At 39.4% G+C, this 21,289-nt stretch overlaps 1 protein-coding gene across 3 annotated transcripts in view; it reads right to left on the reverse strand.

Annotated features, from left to right (window-relative positions):
• Sorcs1 (sortilin related VPS10 domain containing receptor 1) overlaps window positions 1-21,289 on the reverse strand; it is a 503,013-nt gene that overhangs the window by 190,522 nt on the left and 291,202 nt on the right. For all 3 annotated transcript variants that reach the window (XM_051146761.1, XM_051146762.1, XM_051146763.1), the window contains exon 4: window positions 1,030-1,188. In XM_051146761.1, the coding sequence (XP_051002718.1) occupies window positions 1,030-1,188 (159 nt within the window). The remainder of the gene's footprint in view (window positions 1-1,029; window positions 1,189-21,289) is intronic.

Below are 21,289 nucleotides of genomic sequence, written 5' to 3' on the forward strand. Positions count from 1 at the left end.
CATGTAGAATCTTTTCTCCACCACTTTAATTTTACTTGCCATAGCTAACCTTGCACTCTACATTGTTGTGTAAGTTCCTTAGAGGCAAAGATAATGTATTTATAAAGCACATATATAAGACAAGTAGTAGAGATCGCATAAGCTGTTGTGGGACATTCATGGGACGTACACACAGACATGGACACATGTGTGCAGTACAACTTTATTTGATGCTTTAGAAGAGGTAGTCTACTTCTTCCATTTTGACAGCAAGTGAAGAAAATCTATAAGATAAATGTCTTAAGATGATACTGACCTCTGAACATTTCTCTCACCTCTTACAAGTCACCCTCTAGTTTTTAAACCTTGGTAAAGTAGCTTCTCTTTGAAAGTTTGGGCAAAGCAATAGGTCTTGAACCAAGACAAATGATCATCTACCTCACTCATGAGGCAGCCTCGGATTCCATGACAGTCGGTGGCCCCTTAAATCCTTCAGCATTGATTATAGTTCAGATGCTGATGGCTGACCAGGTTCCATGGGCTAAAGGGTTTCTCCCTGGGTGACACAGGACTTTATGATGTGGGGTTCACCAAGATGCCCTTGGGTTCCTTAGTTCCTGAAGAATCTGTGGTAATCTGGACCCGCCTGAGTCTTACACGTGTGCCCTAGTTGATAGGGCTGAGTTTTGCCCGTGGCTCACTATGATGCACTGATTTATCTGGAGGCTCAAAGTGAAGGTCACTCAGGCATGAACTCGAACTAAAACAAATACTGTTGCATCATAAGAGCTTCAGTTCAGTATTTGTTGCAAAGCTAACCAACATGGCCTCCAAGCTACATACTATCTCTCTAGGTATCTCAACTTTGTTTTGTATGTTTTCTCATATTTTTAAGTAGTTGTAGCAAACAACCTGACATGTTCTCACTGGCACTCAGGATACCACATAGGGAAAAAATTGATCATTGAGATGGAAATCACAGCTGAGTAATGAGGGCTTTCTTCGCTGGCAGCCATGCACCACTGTGTGCGGCAAGGTCACTGTGCTCACCTTTTGGTCTTGACTGTATGCCAGGATCCAGTCTTCTTGCTTTGGATGGAAAAGCAGACTCTGGATGTAAAAGTTGAGCCGGTACTTTTGATACGTTGCCCCTTCGTCTGAGCTGATCAATAAACTGCTCTCAATCTCCGGGTCTGTGAGCAACATAATCTGCAGTAAAGCCACAGAGAAAAAGCTTACAAATTACGATACATGGCAGCAAACTATCACGTTGACACAAGAAGCACAAAAGGCAGGCAGAAGAAGGAAGCACAGTGCTGATGCTCCTACCTCTGATAATGCCACAAAAGCATTTGTAGCATTTGAAGAGCATCGGGGAACTGGTCAGGAGCAGAAGATAAACCGGAAGACCGTACTCTCTTCCCTTTATAGGACTCTTAGGGGAAACTTTTCTTTTTTGCAAAGCTATTTGGTTTTTTTTTAATTAAAATTGTATGTATGTATGTATGTATGTACTTATGTGCACCCATACATGTGCTATATAGCACATAAGTGGAGGTCAGAGAACAATTTGCAAGTTTGGTTCTTTCATTCTACCACATGGTTCCAAGCTTAGTAGTAAGCACCCTTGCTTGCTGCCCCCTCTCCCCAGCTACAGAGTTATTTTGTTAACCTGAATCATTTCCTACTATCCCCTTACTCCTAGCCCTTCCTCATGAGGTAACCTGGTCACATTCCAACTGGGAAAATAAAAGTACCAGTTTGGCTGTTTTCTGTGTAAGGAAAGAAGACTTGTGAGCATGGGCCACAATTTGTTTGCTCTTGCCTCACACTTCTGTTTCACACCAATAATACATTGTCACTCTGCCTTTAGGTTGATTCTATGAGTCCTGAGTCAAAATCTGGGTCCATGATATTTTTCTTGAGTATTAATGCATAGATTTTTTTTACCTCCACTGACATTTTTTCATTTTCTCACCCACTATATATTATGTTTTCTATTATTTTCTTCTTTCTATGTCCCCCTTTTTTTTTACAATTTTTATTAAATTTCACATATACATATATAATTACACATATATATTATTACACATGTATATTTATACATATATTATTCATATATATATGATATATATACAATAAACTACCTACAGCAAGAGGAACTATGAAACAATCAGGACATATATATATATATGTCACATTCATAGTGTTTTGGCTATTGGTATTTGGCAGCCTTGAAGAAGACATCTCTCCTATATTGGTGAGTCTAAAATTCTGAATGTAAATTAGTATCTATCATCTCTCATCATTATAAGCTTAAAGCATTTATCTAGATCTAAAAACATCTTAACCTCTAAGCACCTATTATGCTTTTATTACAACATAAGCTTTATGAGTCAGGGTATATCTTTTACTCACAAGTGTATTTCTAGCAGCTACAATAAGTTTAGCAATGCATTATGCATTCAACAAATGTCTGCAGAATGGATGAAAGAAAAGAAGGACAGAAACAAGGAAGAGGATGGGAGGAGGGAGGAAGAGAGGAAATGAGAAGGAAGAAGGATAGAAGGAAGGAAGGAGGGAAGGAAGGATGGAAGGAAGGGAAAGAGGAAGGGAGGGAGGGTAGGAGGGAGGGAGGGAGGGGTTTGAGTTTAAAAGCAGTTGTGTGGACTTAGAAATATGTTTAGAACAGTTTGCAGAGATATGAATGTAAGCATCATAGAAAACACAGCTGGCTCTACTTCTACATCTCTTACCCATGGGCTATAAATCTGTGCAAACTCATAGCTTCAAGTGCTTGTTTTGCAATCTCCTTGGGATGCCTACCCTTGGCCAGGGCATTCAGAATAACCACAATCGAAGCAAGATGAATGAGCTGCCTTGAGAACTGCTTGATTTCTCTCATTTTCTGCCTCTAGGACTAGGTGATGAAGTATCTCATTCCCAACTCATTGTAGGTCTTCTTACCTCCAAAAAAATGTGTGCACCTAACATTTGCAGACAGCCCACCTTAATGCTACCATTGACTTTCTCCTATCGGCTTACTAATGCGTGTTCCCCGAGTCTGGCTCAGTATGAAAGATATGCTCTCTATGTGGGTATGGGATGAGAGATCACTGCAGCCTGCACAGAGCAGGAAGGAAGAAGAGGAGGGAGGAAGAAAGAATGAGAAGAAGGAGTGAGAGAAAGTAGAGGGAAGGGGAAGGAAAGGATGAAGGAAGAGAGACAAGGAGAAAAAGAATATATAGTCACAATAAAAAGGGCAGAATACAAGGCAAACTGTCCCTCCCAATTTGGAGGTGCTCATTTTGAAGCTTCATGTCACCTTTGAAAGTGATATATTGCCACCACACATGACACAAGGAATAACACACACACACACAGAGAGAGAGAGAGAGAGAGAGAGAGAGAGAGAGAGAGAGAGAGAGAGAGAGAGAGAGAGAGAGTTGGATTCTATTTCTGCTATCCAGGAATGAACTTAAAAGTTTTCTGTCATTTTTCTAACTGCTTCTTCTTTTAGAAGACAAAAATGTTGAGAGGAATGCTGTGGTTGTCAGCTACGCTCCAGGCAGGAAAGAAAGCCAGGAAACATATGCAAAACTAAGTCAGATTGTGTCTCACACAGCGTGAAACACTGCCTACTCTCCATAAATTGTGATAAATGTTATGAATTTGTCTGCCTCATGTCCACCAGACAGCTTCCTCCATTTGATGACTGACAGGGGCCACCAAGGTAATTTGCTAAGTACAAACTCACATGGCTTCACTAAAAGGGCATTTAAATGGCTCTTAAATGGACAGAAATACTTCCAGGTGATTTCATATTTATTGGGACATAAAAAAGGCTGTCAGATTTCAAAACACAAATATGGCATCAAATGATCATACTGCCTTGTGTCCCTTACCGCAGTTAACAATAAAGGGTAACAACCTTGTGTGCTATTACCAAAGAGTGGTTTTCATGGAATAATGAAGAGGCCCCACTTTAGAGCCATTGGTTGTCTCAAGCCAGGTGATGTTCCCGCCACTTTCTGATTTCCTAGTACCCAGTTAACTAGAATGTGCTGTCTCTTCTCACTTTACAACCTGCTTCCCCTGACATAGAAACAAAAGGAACTCAAATTACGACTACAAAGTAACCCAAAATCAAGGTGATTTTTATTTATTATTTACTGAAACTAGTTTAATATGCATGCATACTCTAAATTCACCAGACTGTATGAAATTATGTTGTATCCCCTGCAACACTAGAAAGAGGCTGAAATATTTCCAATAATTTTAATACATGGATATTTGTTATCATGTAAACAAAACTATGAGGGATTAGAGCTCTTGGTTTTGCACCTACTAAACCAAAAATAAACTGATCAAAAGCCCATCTTCTCGATCTGGTGTTCACTTGAAACCTTATAGTTGGTAATTTGCATGCTGGGAATGTTGGAAGATGTTCCTCCTGTGCCTAACAACCACACAGGCTAGTTTCTATCAAATTTCCTCAAAACAAGCAGGACAAGTCAGTATGGATTTGTTGTTGTTTACCTACTTTTTAAAAATTCATCCTAACAACTTTGTTACACATGTATTTATCTTTTTTATTTTTGATCCATAGCTAGCTATATGCTACATCATGATGAGTGACTGTATTCATACTTGTATTTAAAATTACAACCTATGTAATTTTGCAATGGGACTGGAAACATAGCCGTGCGTGCACGATTTTGACACACAAAGACGTGTACAGTGTATTTTAATTCCTTAACCACAACTCTCAAATTAATGAGGCTTCAGTTAGTGTAGGGATTGGAATGTGGTGCATCCTTAATGAGTTGCCAGATGATTAGGGAAACCTTGTTATTTCAGCCTTAAACTCTTTCATGATTTTGCCTCAAATGAACCGGGGTTTGTCTTCCTATTTTGTCAATTACAAAAAGTAAATTAATAAGTAATTAAATGATTTAGGAAGATATACCCAGAAAAGTTATAACAAACATGGGGAAATACATAATAACTATAATTCAGTCTTTGGGCATAAGTAGTATTGCTAATGTATAAATAAGTTATGTCTTCTCAAGAAAGCATTCCAAAGGTTAATATTTTCAACACGCTTAAATTCAACCTAATGAACATCCAGAACATCCAAAACACAGGACTGTATTTCTCATTATTTATTTATTTATTTTATAATTTATCTGTTAACCGTTTATTTATCTCTCTATATTTATTTATTTATTTATTATTTATTTATGTGTGTGTGTGTGTGAGCACACGCACACGCGCATAATTAGAGGCCAGAAAACAGTGTTGAGTGTCTTTATCTATTCTTCTCTATATTTTTCAGGCAGTGTCTTACAATGAATGTGCAGTTGGCCAATTAGGTCAGCGGAGGTGGCCTGCATGCCCCTAGGACCCTTGTATCATTGCTTCTCACGCTGTAACTGCAGGAACACATTGCTGAATCCAGCTATTAAGGTGCATGCTGCGGATCTGAACTCAGCTCCTTCTGCCTGTGCAGCAAGCACTGTATCCACTCAGCTGTCTGTCCCTTGCTTTGAACTAGGTCAAAATGGCCGTCTCCCCTCTTCTGGCTTCTCTTCTGACTTTGAATGAGTGATATGTTGCTATGTTTGATCTTCTTCATTCTGGCTAATGAGATAAATAGCAGGTTTTCAAGGAAATGTTGCGAAGGCATAAATCCTAACTTCTCATTCTCAAGAGTAAGCTGTCAGGGGAGTGAACTCCGCTTGAGACAAAACTTATTCCATAGTAGGTCCATGTAGCTTTGTAACAAATTGATGAATCCACAAATGAATGAATCAGTTAGCATGTGTCTTCCACTGAATGTAGCACAGGGGTCCCTCCACACTGGGAGTTCCGTCCTCTCACAGTCTCTGCTGCTCTGCTCAGACAGGAGCAGGATAAAGAAGAGAGGAAGAGATTGCTTTGAAGAGGAGTAATTACTCTCTATCCTGATGGACTGGGGTGATTAGCAACCGTTTGCCTATGCCTTGCGGGGCGTACAGCCATGGTACCAAGTGCATCTGTGGATGAATTGTTTTCCATAGGAAGTCAATAACCAACACAGCCAGCTCTAAGCAATCATTCATCCACTTCAGAAGGAGGACGAAACTTGATTTGCTTTTCCTAGAGGTGACAAATGAGCATGAAATACAATTTATAGATTTCAAATACATCACTTCACCCTGCTTTTGGTTGTATTCCTACTGACAGCTTAGCGTAGTCAAAAATTGAACGTGGCCCAGTGAGATTGCTCGTTGGGTAAAGGTGCTTGCCATGAAGCCTGACTACACGGGTTTGATCCTTGGGTGGAAAGAGAGAATTGATTCCCACAGATGCTCTCTGAACACCCTATGTGTGCAGTGGCATGTGCATGTCCATATGCACACACATGCTAAATAAACTGTGTCATAACATTAAATGCACCTGCACCCTTTGACCTGCTCGAGATTCACGTATGGCTTCCTGACACAATTTTCAAAACTTGGCAGGAAACTTTATGATTTTTTTCCAGGTATCTACTGTGGTCCTTGATGCCATAGAAATGATACTGTTATTTGCTTTTACAATTCTTTTCCTGGATATGTTGCTTTGGGATTTGACCATCCACCTGCTTAGATGAGTCAGGAATAATAGGGTGCATATCACCACTTATGGGTAAATATTTTTCCATTATTTCTTTGATCCTAATGTGAAATGTGCTTATTGTATGTTATTCACCTTATATGTAATTCATGGCTGCTTGTTCCTTGTTTATTATTTGTCATTCACAGGCTAGACTCAAGCAGTGGTAATATGTTGCTTCCGGGAAATGCCATGTTTGCTTTTCTCAAGACTTATCTCCAAACAGCCACATGGCAGGTGCATAACAAATGCATTTTGTAATGACCCGGAAAAAGACAAAGTGGTAAAGACAGCCAATGGACACTCTGTTTTGCTCAAGCACAAATATTTTTCTCTACAAATGAAACAAGAGGCCATTTGCAAGCCTCTGGCCTGGAAATTAAAAACAAATTAAGCAAAATGTAATCAGAGCAAGGAAGTAAATTGCTGACCAACGTGGGTGGAAAAACTGCCTATTCCCAGTGTGGGATAAGTACCATCCTCTCTGAAAGCTGAGGGGAGGGCAATAAGTGTTTATCAATGCACAGCTCTTTGTAGGGCAGCACTAGTGAACGTTACCCCAGATTCCGAAACAATCAAAAGAAGGAAGATCACTGAGGCAGAAATAATAGTGAAAAGGGGGAGGAAAGTGATTAAAAGAAGAAAGTTATGACCACATATACTCTGGTAGAAGAAAGTCTATAGAAAAATGGAGTCAACGCCACCACTTGCCCCATGTTGTGTTCTTGCAGCTCAGTGAAACTTGCACAACGCACCATCTTTATTTGTTAACACAAAACAGTGTGACTCAATGCTGAGAGATGAAGACAACATTTTCATAACCAGCCATCAACTTACGACCTGAGAAACTGCTTGAAAACTTTGGCATTGTATTCTGAAGTTTATTCTGCAAGTTTATTTTTATCACCTTTTCCCGTTTTTAATGAAATCTGAAATTTTGGGGGAAAAGAATTTTCAAGCATTACACAAATTTAGTTTTCCTCCTGTGTCTGCACTGCTTATCAGAAGACCTTCCATTATCACTGCATGTAAATTTAAAGATAATTTCTTCTGTAAAAAAACTCACTTGGGAAACTTTACAGCATACTCAAGAAATATGTAAGTTCACGAGCTATGACAAGATCTGGGTTACGCACATTAAGAAGACACTTAAAAAAAAAAAGACACTTCAAGGAAGAGGATTATAGGACACCCTAGTTTAAGTCCTGTGAGATAACTGTACACAATCCTCTCCCACAAGGCAATGTAAAGCATCCTAATTCTAAAAGAGCATGCTACTGTGAGCTCTGCTCCCACTGCTGGGGATCCTGCTGGGCTTCTGTTAAGGGGATGTGAACCTATACAAGGGGGATTGAGCAATTAGCGATGTGGGACTTCAGTCCAGAGATGTGTATTTGAAATTTGTCTCTGCCTTGTGTCTCCGTGGTGCCCCAAAGGTACAACTCATTGAATATTTGGGGGCTTTCATTGCCTTTATGAGGGCGGGGACAATAAGCAAGCTGATACTTACTAAGTATGTAGTTTGTGTGGGGCACCATGCTACAAACGGAAAAGCAGTATTCTAGTCCATCGTATTAAAAATAACAATATTACTCCTGACAGATGTGGTTATGTTCATTGCAACAAAGAGATGAGGCTCAGGTTCCTAAAGTAATTCACTCAGGGTCACACGAGTAGTCAGTAGTAATGCTGCCTACGGCATACACTGCTTTTATGTGTGCGAGCGTTCTCAGGGTCACCTCCTGACGAACATGGGCTTTAGTGGATTTCTAGAAAAGAGATCAGGAAGAGGAGAAGAAAGAAAGAAGAAAGTAAAAATAGAAGGGGAAAGAAGGGGAAAAGAATATTTCCTAGTGGGACAGCGAGATGGCAACAAGAAAGAGGGTCCAAGGTTATAAAGACACTCAGTCATAAGGTGCTACACATAACAAGGCATTACATCAAAAGCAAGATATTCCTGAAGGAAAGGAAATGGAATCTTCAATCCAAAGCTAAGTACCCGTCTTCATTCATGTCAGAATTCCCATAATGGCCCAAGCTTCTTTTCTTCTTCTCTTAAACATTTAGCCTCTCATGAATGATTTTTTTTTTATGTCTTCCCATAAAATGAGTAAGAAAGAACAAGGGAAATGGACATAGAAATCTTTGACCGAATGATAGTACAGGTAACAACATAAATACATTCCCACACACTAGCTCTGAAAGGAGTGGATGCTAAGGCCGGTGAGAACCAGTGTACTGTAGCTGGTCCCCTAATAGATGCATGGCAGGCGTAACTTACATCTGAAACTCTCGTCAGCTACTATTGCACAAAAACCACCGGTAATATGTAATATCAATTAATGGCTACGATCATATCATCTAGTTTGCAAAATCGAAACATAGTATTTTTAAAGAAAAATGTTCCAGTTCAGGAGCGTTTTTATTCCTGTCACCATAGAAACCAATTAAATATCTTGGGAATATTTGAGCTACCTTAAAATTTTCTGGCTTACTGATAGCCTTTTTTTTTTTTTTTTTTCAGATGTAATCAAAACATACTTTCACGGTTGTTACAAACTGCAGAATAGCTCCTTTTAAGTCCCCCAAAGATCTATAATTTCCAAAGGGCTGCATCATTTAAAAACATCAGCTACTCCCAGAGAGAGCCCTGGTGATGACAGAAACAAGCATTTGTCTTTTTCGCTCATAAGAAACTTCTCAAGGAGTGATGTTCATCTGACCATGAGAAATCTCTTTATTCCACTGGAAATGATAAAGGCAGGTAGAGGAAGGGAGAACAAGGAGGAAAAGCTGTCAGTATACTTTAACAGGGAGTCTGATGAGAACAACACCGTTTCTGGTAAGATTTCAAGGTGTGTGCCTGATTTTCGGTTGAGTACATGTCAAGTTGAAAGCCAGGAAATTGAAAGAGAGAGCTCACGCTAATAAATCAGTTCTGAAAACTAGTCATTGGAATGTACCCACATTCTTCATCTCTTCCTCCAGCTGCACCAATGTCCTGGTAAGTGTGTTTTACTTTTACTTACAGTAATGCACTGTGGTAAATTGGCAGGTAGACCAGGGTGTACTGGAGATTAATGAGTCTACTGCTTCATGTGGTCTTGCTAATATATTTGGCTATTAAAGCTTTCCTCAAAAGACTATGGGGTTTCTCTCAAAGAGGATCTGAGGATTAGTGAAGTGAGAATCCCTTCTGCTGTAAGATGTGGCAAGAGTGAATCATCCGGGAAGAAGACCTCCTGCTAACTAGGAGGTCTGGTTCATGTGAAAGTTTCCTTCTTTCTTCACTTATGTAATGACAGGCATTTGATCATCTCTAGGTAACTTTCAAAGAGAATGTGCTTAATGGCCATGTTGCTAAGTATAATCACTCATTTATCTGCCATTTTTACATTCTCTTTTCTTCTTTTTCTTCAAGAAGCAGCCAGCAGCAACACAAAACTGTTATCTGAAGAGTTATGTTCTATGATTGCATAGCCAATGATATGTCTGCTTCTTGGGCTAATTTCATCATTCAGAAGCAGCACAAATAGAGGCTAATATCTAGTTTATAAATGTACTTTTTAAAACATGGTACTTTAGACTAGTGGTTTAAAAACAAGCATTCATATTCTCTCTCTCTCTCTCTCTCTCTCTCTCTCTCTCTCTCTCTCTCTCTCTCTCTCTCTCTCTCTCTCTCTCTCATGATTCTATGGTTCAAGAATCTAGAAGAAGTCCAGTTGGGTAGATAGGTTTCAGACATGCATGCTATCAGCATGGTGGTATTCCACTTCTAACATGATTTCTTCACTCCGAGAGTCAGAGTTCTCTGGTGATTAGGGATCTTACCAGCCTCCATAATTCTTCAGGAAGTCACTGGAGTGGGATTACATTATAAGAGTTCTAATCTGCTTTAAGCCTGTCCAAAAGTCTCTTCAGGCCCAGGTACATGTCTTTATGGAAAGAATAAGTCTATGAAGACACAGCCATCCAAAAAGGTGGCTGACAATTATGTAGGGGCTGCTGTGAGTGTCACAAGGCAGCTCACAGTTTGGCCTGTTTTAAGGCATTACAGACAAGGTAAATATATATCATATATTGTTCTGATTATTTCTGGCTTACCTTTGGGATGATTAGCTTTTATTGTCAACTTCATATAGGGTAGAATCACCAGGGAAGGAGTCTCAACGAAGAGTAGTCTAGCTTAGTATAAGTCTGCCTGTAGGCTTATCAACAGATGATTAACCTCACTTACCTCAATTACCGTGGGAAGGCCTGCCCATTGTGGGCAGCACCATTCCTTACGCAGGAGATTCTGAATTGAGTAAGAATGGAGAAAGAGAACTGAACACTAGCACTCATGCACGGATGGCTCTCAGTTCCTGATTACAGATGGGATCTGACCAATATGTTGAGCTCTTTCCACTGTGATATCCTTGCTAGGATGAAATGCAATTCAGAATCATCAGTCAAAAGAAACCTTTTCTCCCTTAAATTGGTTTTGTTAGTGTATTTTTAGCACAGATGCAGGAAAAGAAACTAAAATATTCTTTTGCGTGATCATAAACACCATCAGTGAAGTAAAGTTGGTTTCTGTGTTCTAGCAATTGGTTCCCAGTGGTACAGTTTTAGGAGTGTCCCAGGCTCTCTGCTTTCTGTTATACACTCCAGCTGCCCCTGCACTTCAGCATGACTTCCCAACTGTGGACTGCACCCTTTCAAACTGTAACCTGACATAAACTTTTCTTCCCTTTAAATTGTTCCTGTCAGGTATTTAATCACACTGACATAAAAGTAACTAATACATCAGCACTCTGATATTTATGGTCCATATAAAACTTATCTGTTCACCTTGGTACAGGAAGACTTTTGGGGCTTGGATATATCTCAGTTCGTAGAATGATTTCCACCTTATGCAGAGCCCTAGGCTTAATCCCGGCCACACATAAACCACATATGGTGGTTTGCACCTGTAATCCCAGTCTTGGGAACTGGAGGCAGAAGGGTCACAAGTAGAAGGTAATCTTCAACTATATAGGGAACTGCAAGCCAGCTAGAAACTGTATGAAAGCAAATTTAGAAGTTTACCTTTCCTTAAAATTCAAGATTGTGAGCCTGATTCAAATAATTCCTTCTTCTATTGGTTGATAATGCTTCCCATGAATATGGATGTGCTCGCGTGACAGTGAAACAATTCTCTCAACATCTGGCCAAGCACTCTTTTCAACATCTGGTCAAGCACTCTTTTCAACATCTGGCCAAGCACTCTTTCCCTATCCTCAATCTTTCCACAATGGGCCAGACTCCCACAAACTCCATACAAACAAACTCCATTTGACCTCCTATCTAAATACTTACTCTGATGATGTATTTTTATAATAGTATGTTTTTATTTATTTTCAAGGAATCATTTGTCTTAACACAAACTTAGAATGATAGAAAAATAATATAAACTAATATGATCAACAAAACGAATCTTCCTTGAGGAACATTGGGGAGCATCTAACACCTGTTAAGTATCAATGTCTGTACTAAAATATCAAATTTTTGTTTTATGTATTTATCTATTTGAATTTAGTATGTTTTAAAAAATGGACAAGAATTAGCAAGCTAGAAATTTTAAAAAGCACTCAGAAAAAGAGAATTTGCTGGAGAACCACTAAGAAAAAGGATCATTAAAATTTTTAATGTTTGAATTTGGTTTTTTCCATATTTTTGTTCCTGTACATACATAACACTGCAAACATTTTACAGGTTATTAAATATTCTCATGTATTATTTTGAAGGGCTACATAGAATTTGATTTAATAAACATGCAACCATGTGATTAATCAATTACTATTAATAGATATTTTCTTATGATCACTTATATAATATGACTAAATATAGACTAATATTTTTATACATTATTTTTTCCAGTCATGAAGTAGAATTAACATATAAAACAGTATGAGTTTTGTAACCACTTTTGAGATACACCATTTAATTATTTATATGAAGGAAAGAAACTACAAGTGCAGGTTTTTATCAAGGATGGTAGAGCACATATCCTTAGGTTTTCCCTCTCTTGAAACGATGCTTCTAGGTGATTGCTGGAAACTGTGTGCTCTGTGTGCAAACATTGCTTTCATTCATGGTAGAAAAGCTATGTCTTCTTTCTTCTATCCCTTTCATTTGGTCATTTGCTTATCATCTTTGAAAATCCAGTCGTCTGATAGAGCGGTGGTTTGAATAAAAATGGTTCCCATAGGCCCATAGGAAGTGGCACTATTAGGAGATGTTTCCTTTTTGGAGTAGCCTTGTAGGCGTATCCTTATTGGAGGAAGCGTGTCACAGCGGGTAGGCTTTGAGGATTCAGAAGCTCAAGCGAGGCCCCTTGGATCACATCCCCCTCCTCATGGATGCCCATCCAGCCTTAAAACTCTCAGCTATGTCTCCAGCACCATGACTGCCTGCACGCTGCCACGCTTCCTAGCATGATGAGAATGGACTAAACATGTGAACTGTCAGCTAGCTCAAATTAAATGTTTTCCTTCATAAGAGTTGCCGTGGTCATGGTGTCTCTTCATAGCAATAGAAACCCAAAGTAAGATAAATAGGCTGCCAGTTCATACTCTTGCTCCAGTTAAATTATAGGCATTTTCTTTTTTACTTGTACTGCTGCTTGCTTACGTACAGTTTCTATTTTCAATTACATGTTGGAATAAAAGGCCATAAAGCAATCTGTATCTGTTACTCCCATACACACACAGGAGACACCCTACGTCCCTACTTTAAGCTAGAAACAATTAAAAGACTAGAAACTCTCATGTGCACAGCATTTCAGAGGCCATGGGCTGAGAAACGTAGGCGCAGCAAAACATATATCCACTATTTACTATATCATCAATACACAGACTTTTCTTTCATCCATTTATCATTAATTGTAGGAGGTTAAAAATAGTTCATTGCATAAGAAACTCAAATTTGTTAAACTGGCATTTAAGAAGCTTCCACACTCATGTGCTTTCTTTTTTCCTTCCATTTAAGCATTAAGCATCACACAGGGGCTGGGGACATGGCTCAACGGTTAAGAGCACGGACTGCTCTTCCAGAGGACCCGGGTTCAATTCCCAGCACACACATGGTGGCTCAATATTGTATGTAACTCCAGCTTCAAACCTGACACCCTCATACAGGTATACATCTGGGCAAACACCAATGCACAAAAAAAGAAGTAAGTAAATTATTGAGGCAGAGACAGGCAGATCTTTGTGAGTTTGAGACCAGCCTGGTCTACAAAGTGAATCCAGGATAGCCAAGGCTACACAGAGAAACTGTGTCTCAAAAACAAAACAAAACAAAAAAACATTACCCAGCATTTATGACCGTTAATGAGGATGCTCCACGTAGAAATGGAAGCTAGCCTCAAGAGCAGACTTGGGGACAGGAGTGGCATCATTTCTCTATGACGATGGTAGAACTTCCCTGTCATTTCTGGGCCTCACATTCAGGACTGAGTTCCCGCATCCCACAGGATCATGGCATTAGTGTAGTTACCAGGGAATTCTTTTACATTATTAGAAACCAGCAAAGTCCATGTAAAATAGACATTCACTCACATATGGATTTTTAATTTATTTAACAATGATAGACTACATGAATCTTTGTTATCTGTTTTACCTGCAAAGTACTTTTATAAAAGTAGAAATATGCATCAAAAAATAAAAATCTTTAGAATCCATTTAGGTTTTTTTTTTTTTTTTTTTTTTTTTTTTAAGAAAAAGAGAAACATGACTTTAGGAATATAGATGTTTTGGGAGACATTTTTTTATTCCTGTTGAATAGCAAAGTGTTTGCCGTTCAACTACTCATTTCTTCCTTTTTATTCCAGTTCACTTCGGTCATCTTTAGTATCAAGTGGCACTCTTCATGCTGAACTGATAGACGTCAGAGAATGAAGGAGACACTACGATTTACAACAAGTGGTACACAGGCACTGACACAATGTAATCAATAAATGTATATTCCTATCAATATTGACATTCAAGTTTTATAAAGCACAGAAAAGCTTTTTCTAATGTAAGATGGGATAGAATATAGGCCATCTGAAACAACAATGAGTTTTGAGGGTGTGTATGTGTGTGTGTGTGTGTGTGTGTGTGTGTGTCCATGTTTGATGTGGGGATGAGAGGCATAACAGAGGCTTGAGATGGGGAATGGCCAAGATGCATGTTTACATTGCATGTGGCGGTAAGAAGTTCCTCAGTATAACAGAGGTCAGACAAAACAGTTTGCAGCCAAATTTAAAGTAATTTTCTATTTCTGTAAAGGACTTTGGCCATGAATGACTGACTGCAGAAAGCATTTATTCCAAGATGTAGCTATATACTCAGGCTTTTGTTTCCCACATCTAACTTGGCTGTAGGATTGCAAGAGACATCAATTCTTGCCTTCTTGTTATAGTCAAGGTTGGACAGTCAGTGATGAAGTATGAATGCAGAGAGCAACACCTTAAGCACTGGGAATCTCTTACTTCTACAACTGCTCTGCTTAGCTGCATTTTATCTTTATATAAAAAGCCTGTGCTCAAGGAAGCCCTGGCCAGTTGGCTCGGATGAATTTACCAATTAAGTCAAGTGATTGTTTTTTAGTCGAAATGCTCAAGGAGCCTGAGATTGTCATGTAACTGAATGCTTCTTCTGCCTAGTCATGTGATCTTTATAAATCATTCACCACGTCATTTATCTGTAGGCAACTATGAAATAACAATGTCCAACTCATAAAGTAAGCTTTGTTGTTATCCAACGGAGCCAAAACTAGCCCACAGTCAGCATTTCCTAAGTGTAATGAGCAGGTTTGCCATCGCAGAAGATTAATTATGCTGTAGATCTAAGCAACATCAAAATAAAGGGAAAAGGAAGGCCCCAGTTCTAAGGATCTCTTAAAGCTGTTCTAAAGCAAGAAGGAGACAAAACTTGTCATGTGTAATCAGAGGAGGATCTGTTTTTTCACATGGGCATTTTGGAGAACTAACATTCAGAGGAACAAATTTAAAAATTAAGTCAAGTACTTATTTCTGGCTCAATATGTTTTTAAGTAACTCCTAACATTGGATCTAGAATTTGCAGCTATAGATCAAGATAAGTATTTCCAGTTTTATCCATGAGAACTAGATACTAAACGATAAAAGTGGCACCAGTACAGAATAGGCAATGTGATGTTAGTGGCTTAGTGGCTGTAGGGTTGAGGAGAAGCTCTGATGCCAACGACCTCTCCTGTGTTAGAGATAAGAAATGTTCATCACGGAGAGCCCATATATTACATGGGCTTTGCCACTATCTGTGTTTCTTGGGGGGTGGAGCTGGAGCAAGGTGTTTGTTCTATTTGTTAAAGTTATCCAACAAGATTAAATTAAGAAAATGTGCTGCAACATCAGTATTAATGAACTGTCTAAATGGGAATACAGACAAAAGTATGTCAAGTGCCATAGAGGTAGTGGGGAGGCGGGGCAGTGTTCAGTGAGCAAGATATGAGTCCAGTACTGCTGCTGTCCATGTGAGGGCTAACGGAGTTCATATTACATCCAAGAGCCCAATTTCATCATTTCAACATGCTACAATTCAACACAGATAGTTTATAGTCTCCCTTGCAGTTCGAACATCATATGACTTTTTCTATATTAAAGGATCAGTTCTACACTGGTTATGGGAAAATCAAACTTTATTACATCATACTTCATGTACCAAATACAACATTTCAAAGAAGTCATTCTTCACCACCACGTGGCAGTGGAACATGACTTTTGGATTGTATGTTCCGTTTCTCTTCAGCAATGTATACAAAGACTGACCGCTGTTTAAAGGCGTCTGCAATGTTTCTTTGTGCAAAGTGAGAAATGTCTTCATTTACATGCTGACATTTCAGATCTCCTGAGGTCTAGGTGAGCTAGTGACACACACAGTGCAGACGGTCTATGGTACCTGAGAGCTTCCAAATTATAGCAAACCGATGCTGTTTCTAAACACACAATCACAATTTTCATGATGCAGCTGTCCTTGACACTCAGTGCTTCTCAGCAACCCCTTTATCAAATTGGTGTTTCCTTGAAGGCAAGTCTGTTAGAGCCGCATTAGACTCTCAGACCCTTCCAACCCAGGCTCAATTGCCAATGGCACCTCTAAGATTATATTTACTCCTTGGAGCTAAAATGTAAAGGTCACTTTGTTTATTAAAGCTAAGCCTTGAAGCTAAATATCTTTGCTCGCTGTTCCCAAAGAGGGAAGATGTCATGAGAATTTTATTTTCTTTAAAAGCCCAGTTATGTTTTGTGAATATATTTTTGCTTTAACTCCAGGTATGGGATACAGGGCTGCTTCAGATTGTCCACAGCAGCTAGGATTTGTCTCACACTCTAGGAGGCATGTGATTTTTCCCAGATGAAGATGGTTTACGTTTGAAATTCTGAAAACTTTGAGAGGATACCAAAATGCCACAGCCCTGAGAGAATTGCAGCAGATGCCGCTTTCCCGTGTGGCTGCCCCTGCTGCTGCTGCTGCTGGTGGTCCCTGCTGCTGCTTTCACCATTTGCTAAACTGCTGGTTGCTGGTTGGAGATATCCTGACGATGAAGGTTGGAATTGGCCCAAGGAACTTGACACCCCTAACCAGCAGGAAGGAGTCTGAAAACATCTATGACTCCTTTCCCCTCTGTCCTTCTTTCTCCCCTACAATTGGGGGGTTAGAAGGGATTGGGGAGGAGAAGGGTGGTACGTAAAAGAACCCGAACAAGTAACCAAAAAGTATAGTTAGAAGGAGATGGTAAAGGGAGGGAATGGGGGGAGGGCTCTTGGGGATAGAAAGTCATTGATTAATTGATATGAAACTGGCTCCAAATTAAATTAAATTTGGCTTGTCCTAGTTAACCTAGAGTTTTCACTTCAAACCAAGAATAAATTTTACCGAGAAGCAGCAGCCTTTTCAGCTAGGACAACAGTCACTTTTCACACTGAGCACCCTAACTCTAGGAGATGGGGTGGTCAGATTATCTACTGGGGAGAACAATGCCATGTTGTTCAGAATCTCTGTACAAGCTGGGCTCTTCAAATGCCTCCCAACACCTTGAAACTCATAGACAAGGGAAGCTAACTACAGATTGATCCAGCCACAGCAGCATAGCACCGGCTAACAGCTATCTTTCCTTTGGAGACTGATAGACAGGAAGCTGCTATCCTGTGATAGTGAACTTGACCTAACCAGTGCCCTCTCCCGCTCAGCTCAGCATGTACTCTTCTGCAACTTCCCTGAAGACTGCACACAGGCCCCACACTTCTGCCCCCTCCCCAAAACTCAGAATACAACGCTTTTTCAGTTTGGTATCTTTTTTGAGGCTTTTTTTTTTTTTTTTTTTGGATGTGCCAGAATATATGAAAAATGGATTAGGAACAAATAGCCCGATGCATCCATGAACTTTTAAACCAGATCTGCTGAGGGAAAACATGCAAAAAGAAACATTTCGTTGACCCTTGGGATAAAATGTCAATTCAAATCCTATCCAGCTCCATCTCTGCTATGTGTCTACACTGACCTAGACAGGAGGCCAATTTGCTTATACCACTTTTGAACCATGCGATCAGCCTCTACCAACTGATGGCTTTCTCAGGCCAGAGCTCCAGTTGTACAAGCTGTGTACACAGGAGCCATCACATACCCTGAGTAGCCCAGGCTAGAGAAAGCAAACCTTACAATAATAATAATAATAATAATAATAATAATAATCCTCCAGAAGACAATTATATAAAAGAACAGTAGGTAACCCAGACTAAGAAGTAAAACTACGTATATTTAACCTCTCGGAGATGTGAGGTGCCATTCCATAATGAGGCTACCAGGGGAGCTGCTTTGTGTCCCTTTGCTCAAATATGTCCTACCAAAAAGTGTAGTATACTTGTGTGTATGTATGTGAGAGAGAGAGAGACAGAGAGAGAGAGAGAGAGAGAGAGAGAGAGAGAGAGAGAGAGAGAGAGAGAGAGAGACTGAGACCAAGAGACAGAGAGAATGAGTGTGTCACAGCAGACACACGAAGGCCAGAAGATTTGTGAATGTTAGTTCCTTCCTTCCATAATGAATCCTTGAGATTGAGCTCAGCCCAGCAAGGTTATACAGCAAGGACTTTCCCTACTGGGCCATTTCATTGCCCCACTGGGATTAAATTCAAGAATATATCTATGCATGGGAAGGCAGAACTGCTGCACACATTTCACAGATGACACGTTTAGCTATAGGATCAAGCAGAGCTTATTATAGGAATCAGAAGAGTCTGCTGTCCCACTTGGCTGCAAATTAGAGATGGGGCTCCTGATGTCACTGCAGCAATAAAACAGCACAAACCACCTCATTTGCAATTAATCGCATAAATTGTGTCATTTGGGATTGACCTGTAGCGGGTGTGTCTTCTAATACATTAGCTCAATATTGATCTCGGTGATTCCACAACGGAGACTCCCTCCTCAGGTGACTTTAGGTTGCATCAAGTTGACCATTATAACTAACCACTACTCACATGTAAGATGGATTTGCATGGTTTGAAAGTTTTTACTCTAAAATAAAACGCCTCTTTGATGTAGGTGATTTCAAATAATGGATCTTGTCTTTCAAGGATGATATTCTGGCTTCTGGTTTGTGAGAGCAGAATTCTTTTCCACCAGATCAGAGGTAATGTTTTCTACAGCCTGCAGCATAATACGAAACCAACCTAGAGCAGAGGCCTTGGACCCACAGACCCATTCACTAGAGCAGGAACAGCCAGCTTCCTGGTTTAATAGGGGAAATGTAACCAATGCACCAATAGATCAAACTCATGTTTCAATGACAAATAAGAGTTTTATGCTATTTTATTAGTTCTTTGATAATTGCATACGTACATACAGTGTGTTTTGATCATATTCATGAGATCAAAGCCTTTCCTCTAAAAAGTATATTTTATATCATTAAAAGAAAACACACTCGCTTAGAGAATAAAGAACAGTGGGGAGATAGGCAAAACAGTACCTAAATCCCATTTATTGAAACTAGTTTTTAAACCCAAAGCCATTTCCCTACAAAGGCACATGTAAAAGCATGTATGGTTCTCTCATGGCTTGGTGCTAGTTTTCAGTTCACAGTGTTCTTTGCATTGGAATGATTAGACTGTGATCTAGCATGGCTGAAGGTGGTTAGAATCCAAGCTGTTCTGGACCTTGGTGATGCTCATTAAGTCTTCTCCATCGATCAGCTCTTTAGGTCTCATTATCTCAATGGCGAATCTTGTCTTCCCTCTGTATATTGCTTATCGACTGAGGTGAAGGATGCAGGTGGAGGAGGATATTCTCTAAACTTATAAGCAGGTGATAAAAACGGGTTTCAAAGGCAGTGCAAAGGGATGTCGTGGGATAGACTGCCATGAGATAGATGAGGAGATCTTCTCAGCTCCCAACATAGGTCTGCGGCAAAGAATTGCTGGAGAAAGTTTCCTATTACAGTTGGTTTCTACACGGATATTTCTCATACCAAAATCTCCAAATATCTACAATATAGATGACTCCTGGTAAAGAAAATGGCATATAACCATTTAACGATCTGCTTATCTTACAAGCTGAATGTGAGTCGGATACGGGGCTGATTTTAAAAAAAGGAAAGGAAAAGGAAAGCATTTTGAACCCTTGGCATTGAAGAAGAGAAAGGGGATCTAAACTAATGGATGCAAAACAAAGAGGGAAGGGAAGGAGGTGATAATGTTACAGTAGAGAAAATCTTTTATTTTAAAAATGAAGATTGTGTGCTTGGGGACTAATTTGGCTATTTTCTCTATCTGCTGCATTTGGAAACATAATTAACAACTGTGAATAGAAATAATTAATCTCTTGCTCTTGGGGAAAATTTACAGTGAAATGCTATTTGTCAGAAGAGACAATAGGGGATTACGTTTTGAAAATTTAGACATCTGTAAACATTCCTTATGAAGGAGAAAGTTCTAGGTCAATGGTATGGAGGTGGTTGCAATGCTTCCTAAGTTTCTGAATTGATGAGAAATAGAAGATAAATTAGCTACTCTAGTCTTACTCTGTGAAAGCCAAGTATTTAGAAAATCCATAACCTTGTTGAGAAATTTAGAGACAAGTAAAGCTGTTCACATAATCATTGGGTAGACACTACATTTATATCACCAAAGGAAAAATTTACCCCAGAAGTCACGAACTGAGCCCTAGGTATTTGGAGAGTTAATCGTGGGAAAGATGGTATTTTTCTTTAATCAATGAGAGACAATGTATGAGTGTGGGATGCAGATTTCATGAGCCTCTTAGCCCTTTGATCAGAATTATAATGGAACATAATTACAATTATCTTTCTGATTTTCCTTAACTTCATATTCTCAGATTAAAAATTCTTGGACTTAATAATATTTCGCCAACTCCTAGGTTCTAATCGTGTGTCTTTCATTGCAAGAGGTATAAATTTATGTTTTACCCATGAGTGAGGTAGACATGGTGCTCCCGCTAAAGACTAGCATTTTCTGTGGGTCTTTTTTTCTCAAAATCACTTGATAAGCAGAAATGCACCACATGTTTACCAAGCCTTTAAACACTTGCACTGCCTCAACACCTGCCCTTCCTTGGCTGCTGAGAAGGAACTAATGACAATGGCTACTTTCTGCACAAAATTCCTAACAAATT

Source organism: Acomys russatus, chromosome 5 (genome assembly GCF_903995435.1).
Source record: "Acomys russatus chromosome 5, mAcoRus1.1, whole genome shotgun sequence".
Classification (NCBI taxonomy): domain Eukaryota; kingdom Metazoa; phylum Chordata; class Mammalia; order Rodentia; family Muridae; genus Acomys; species Acomys russatus.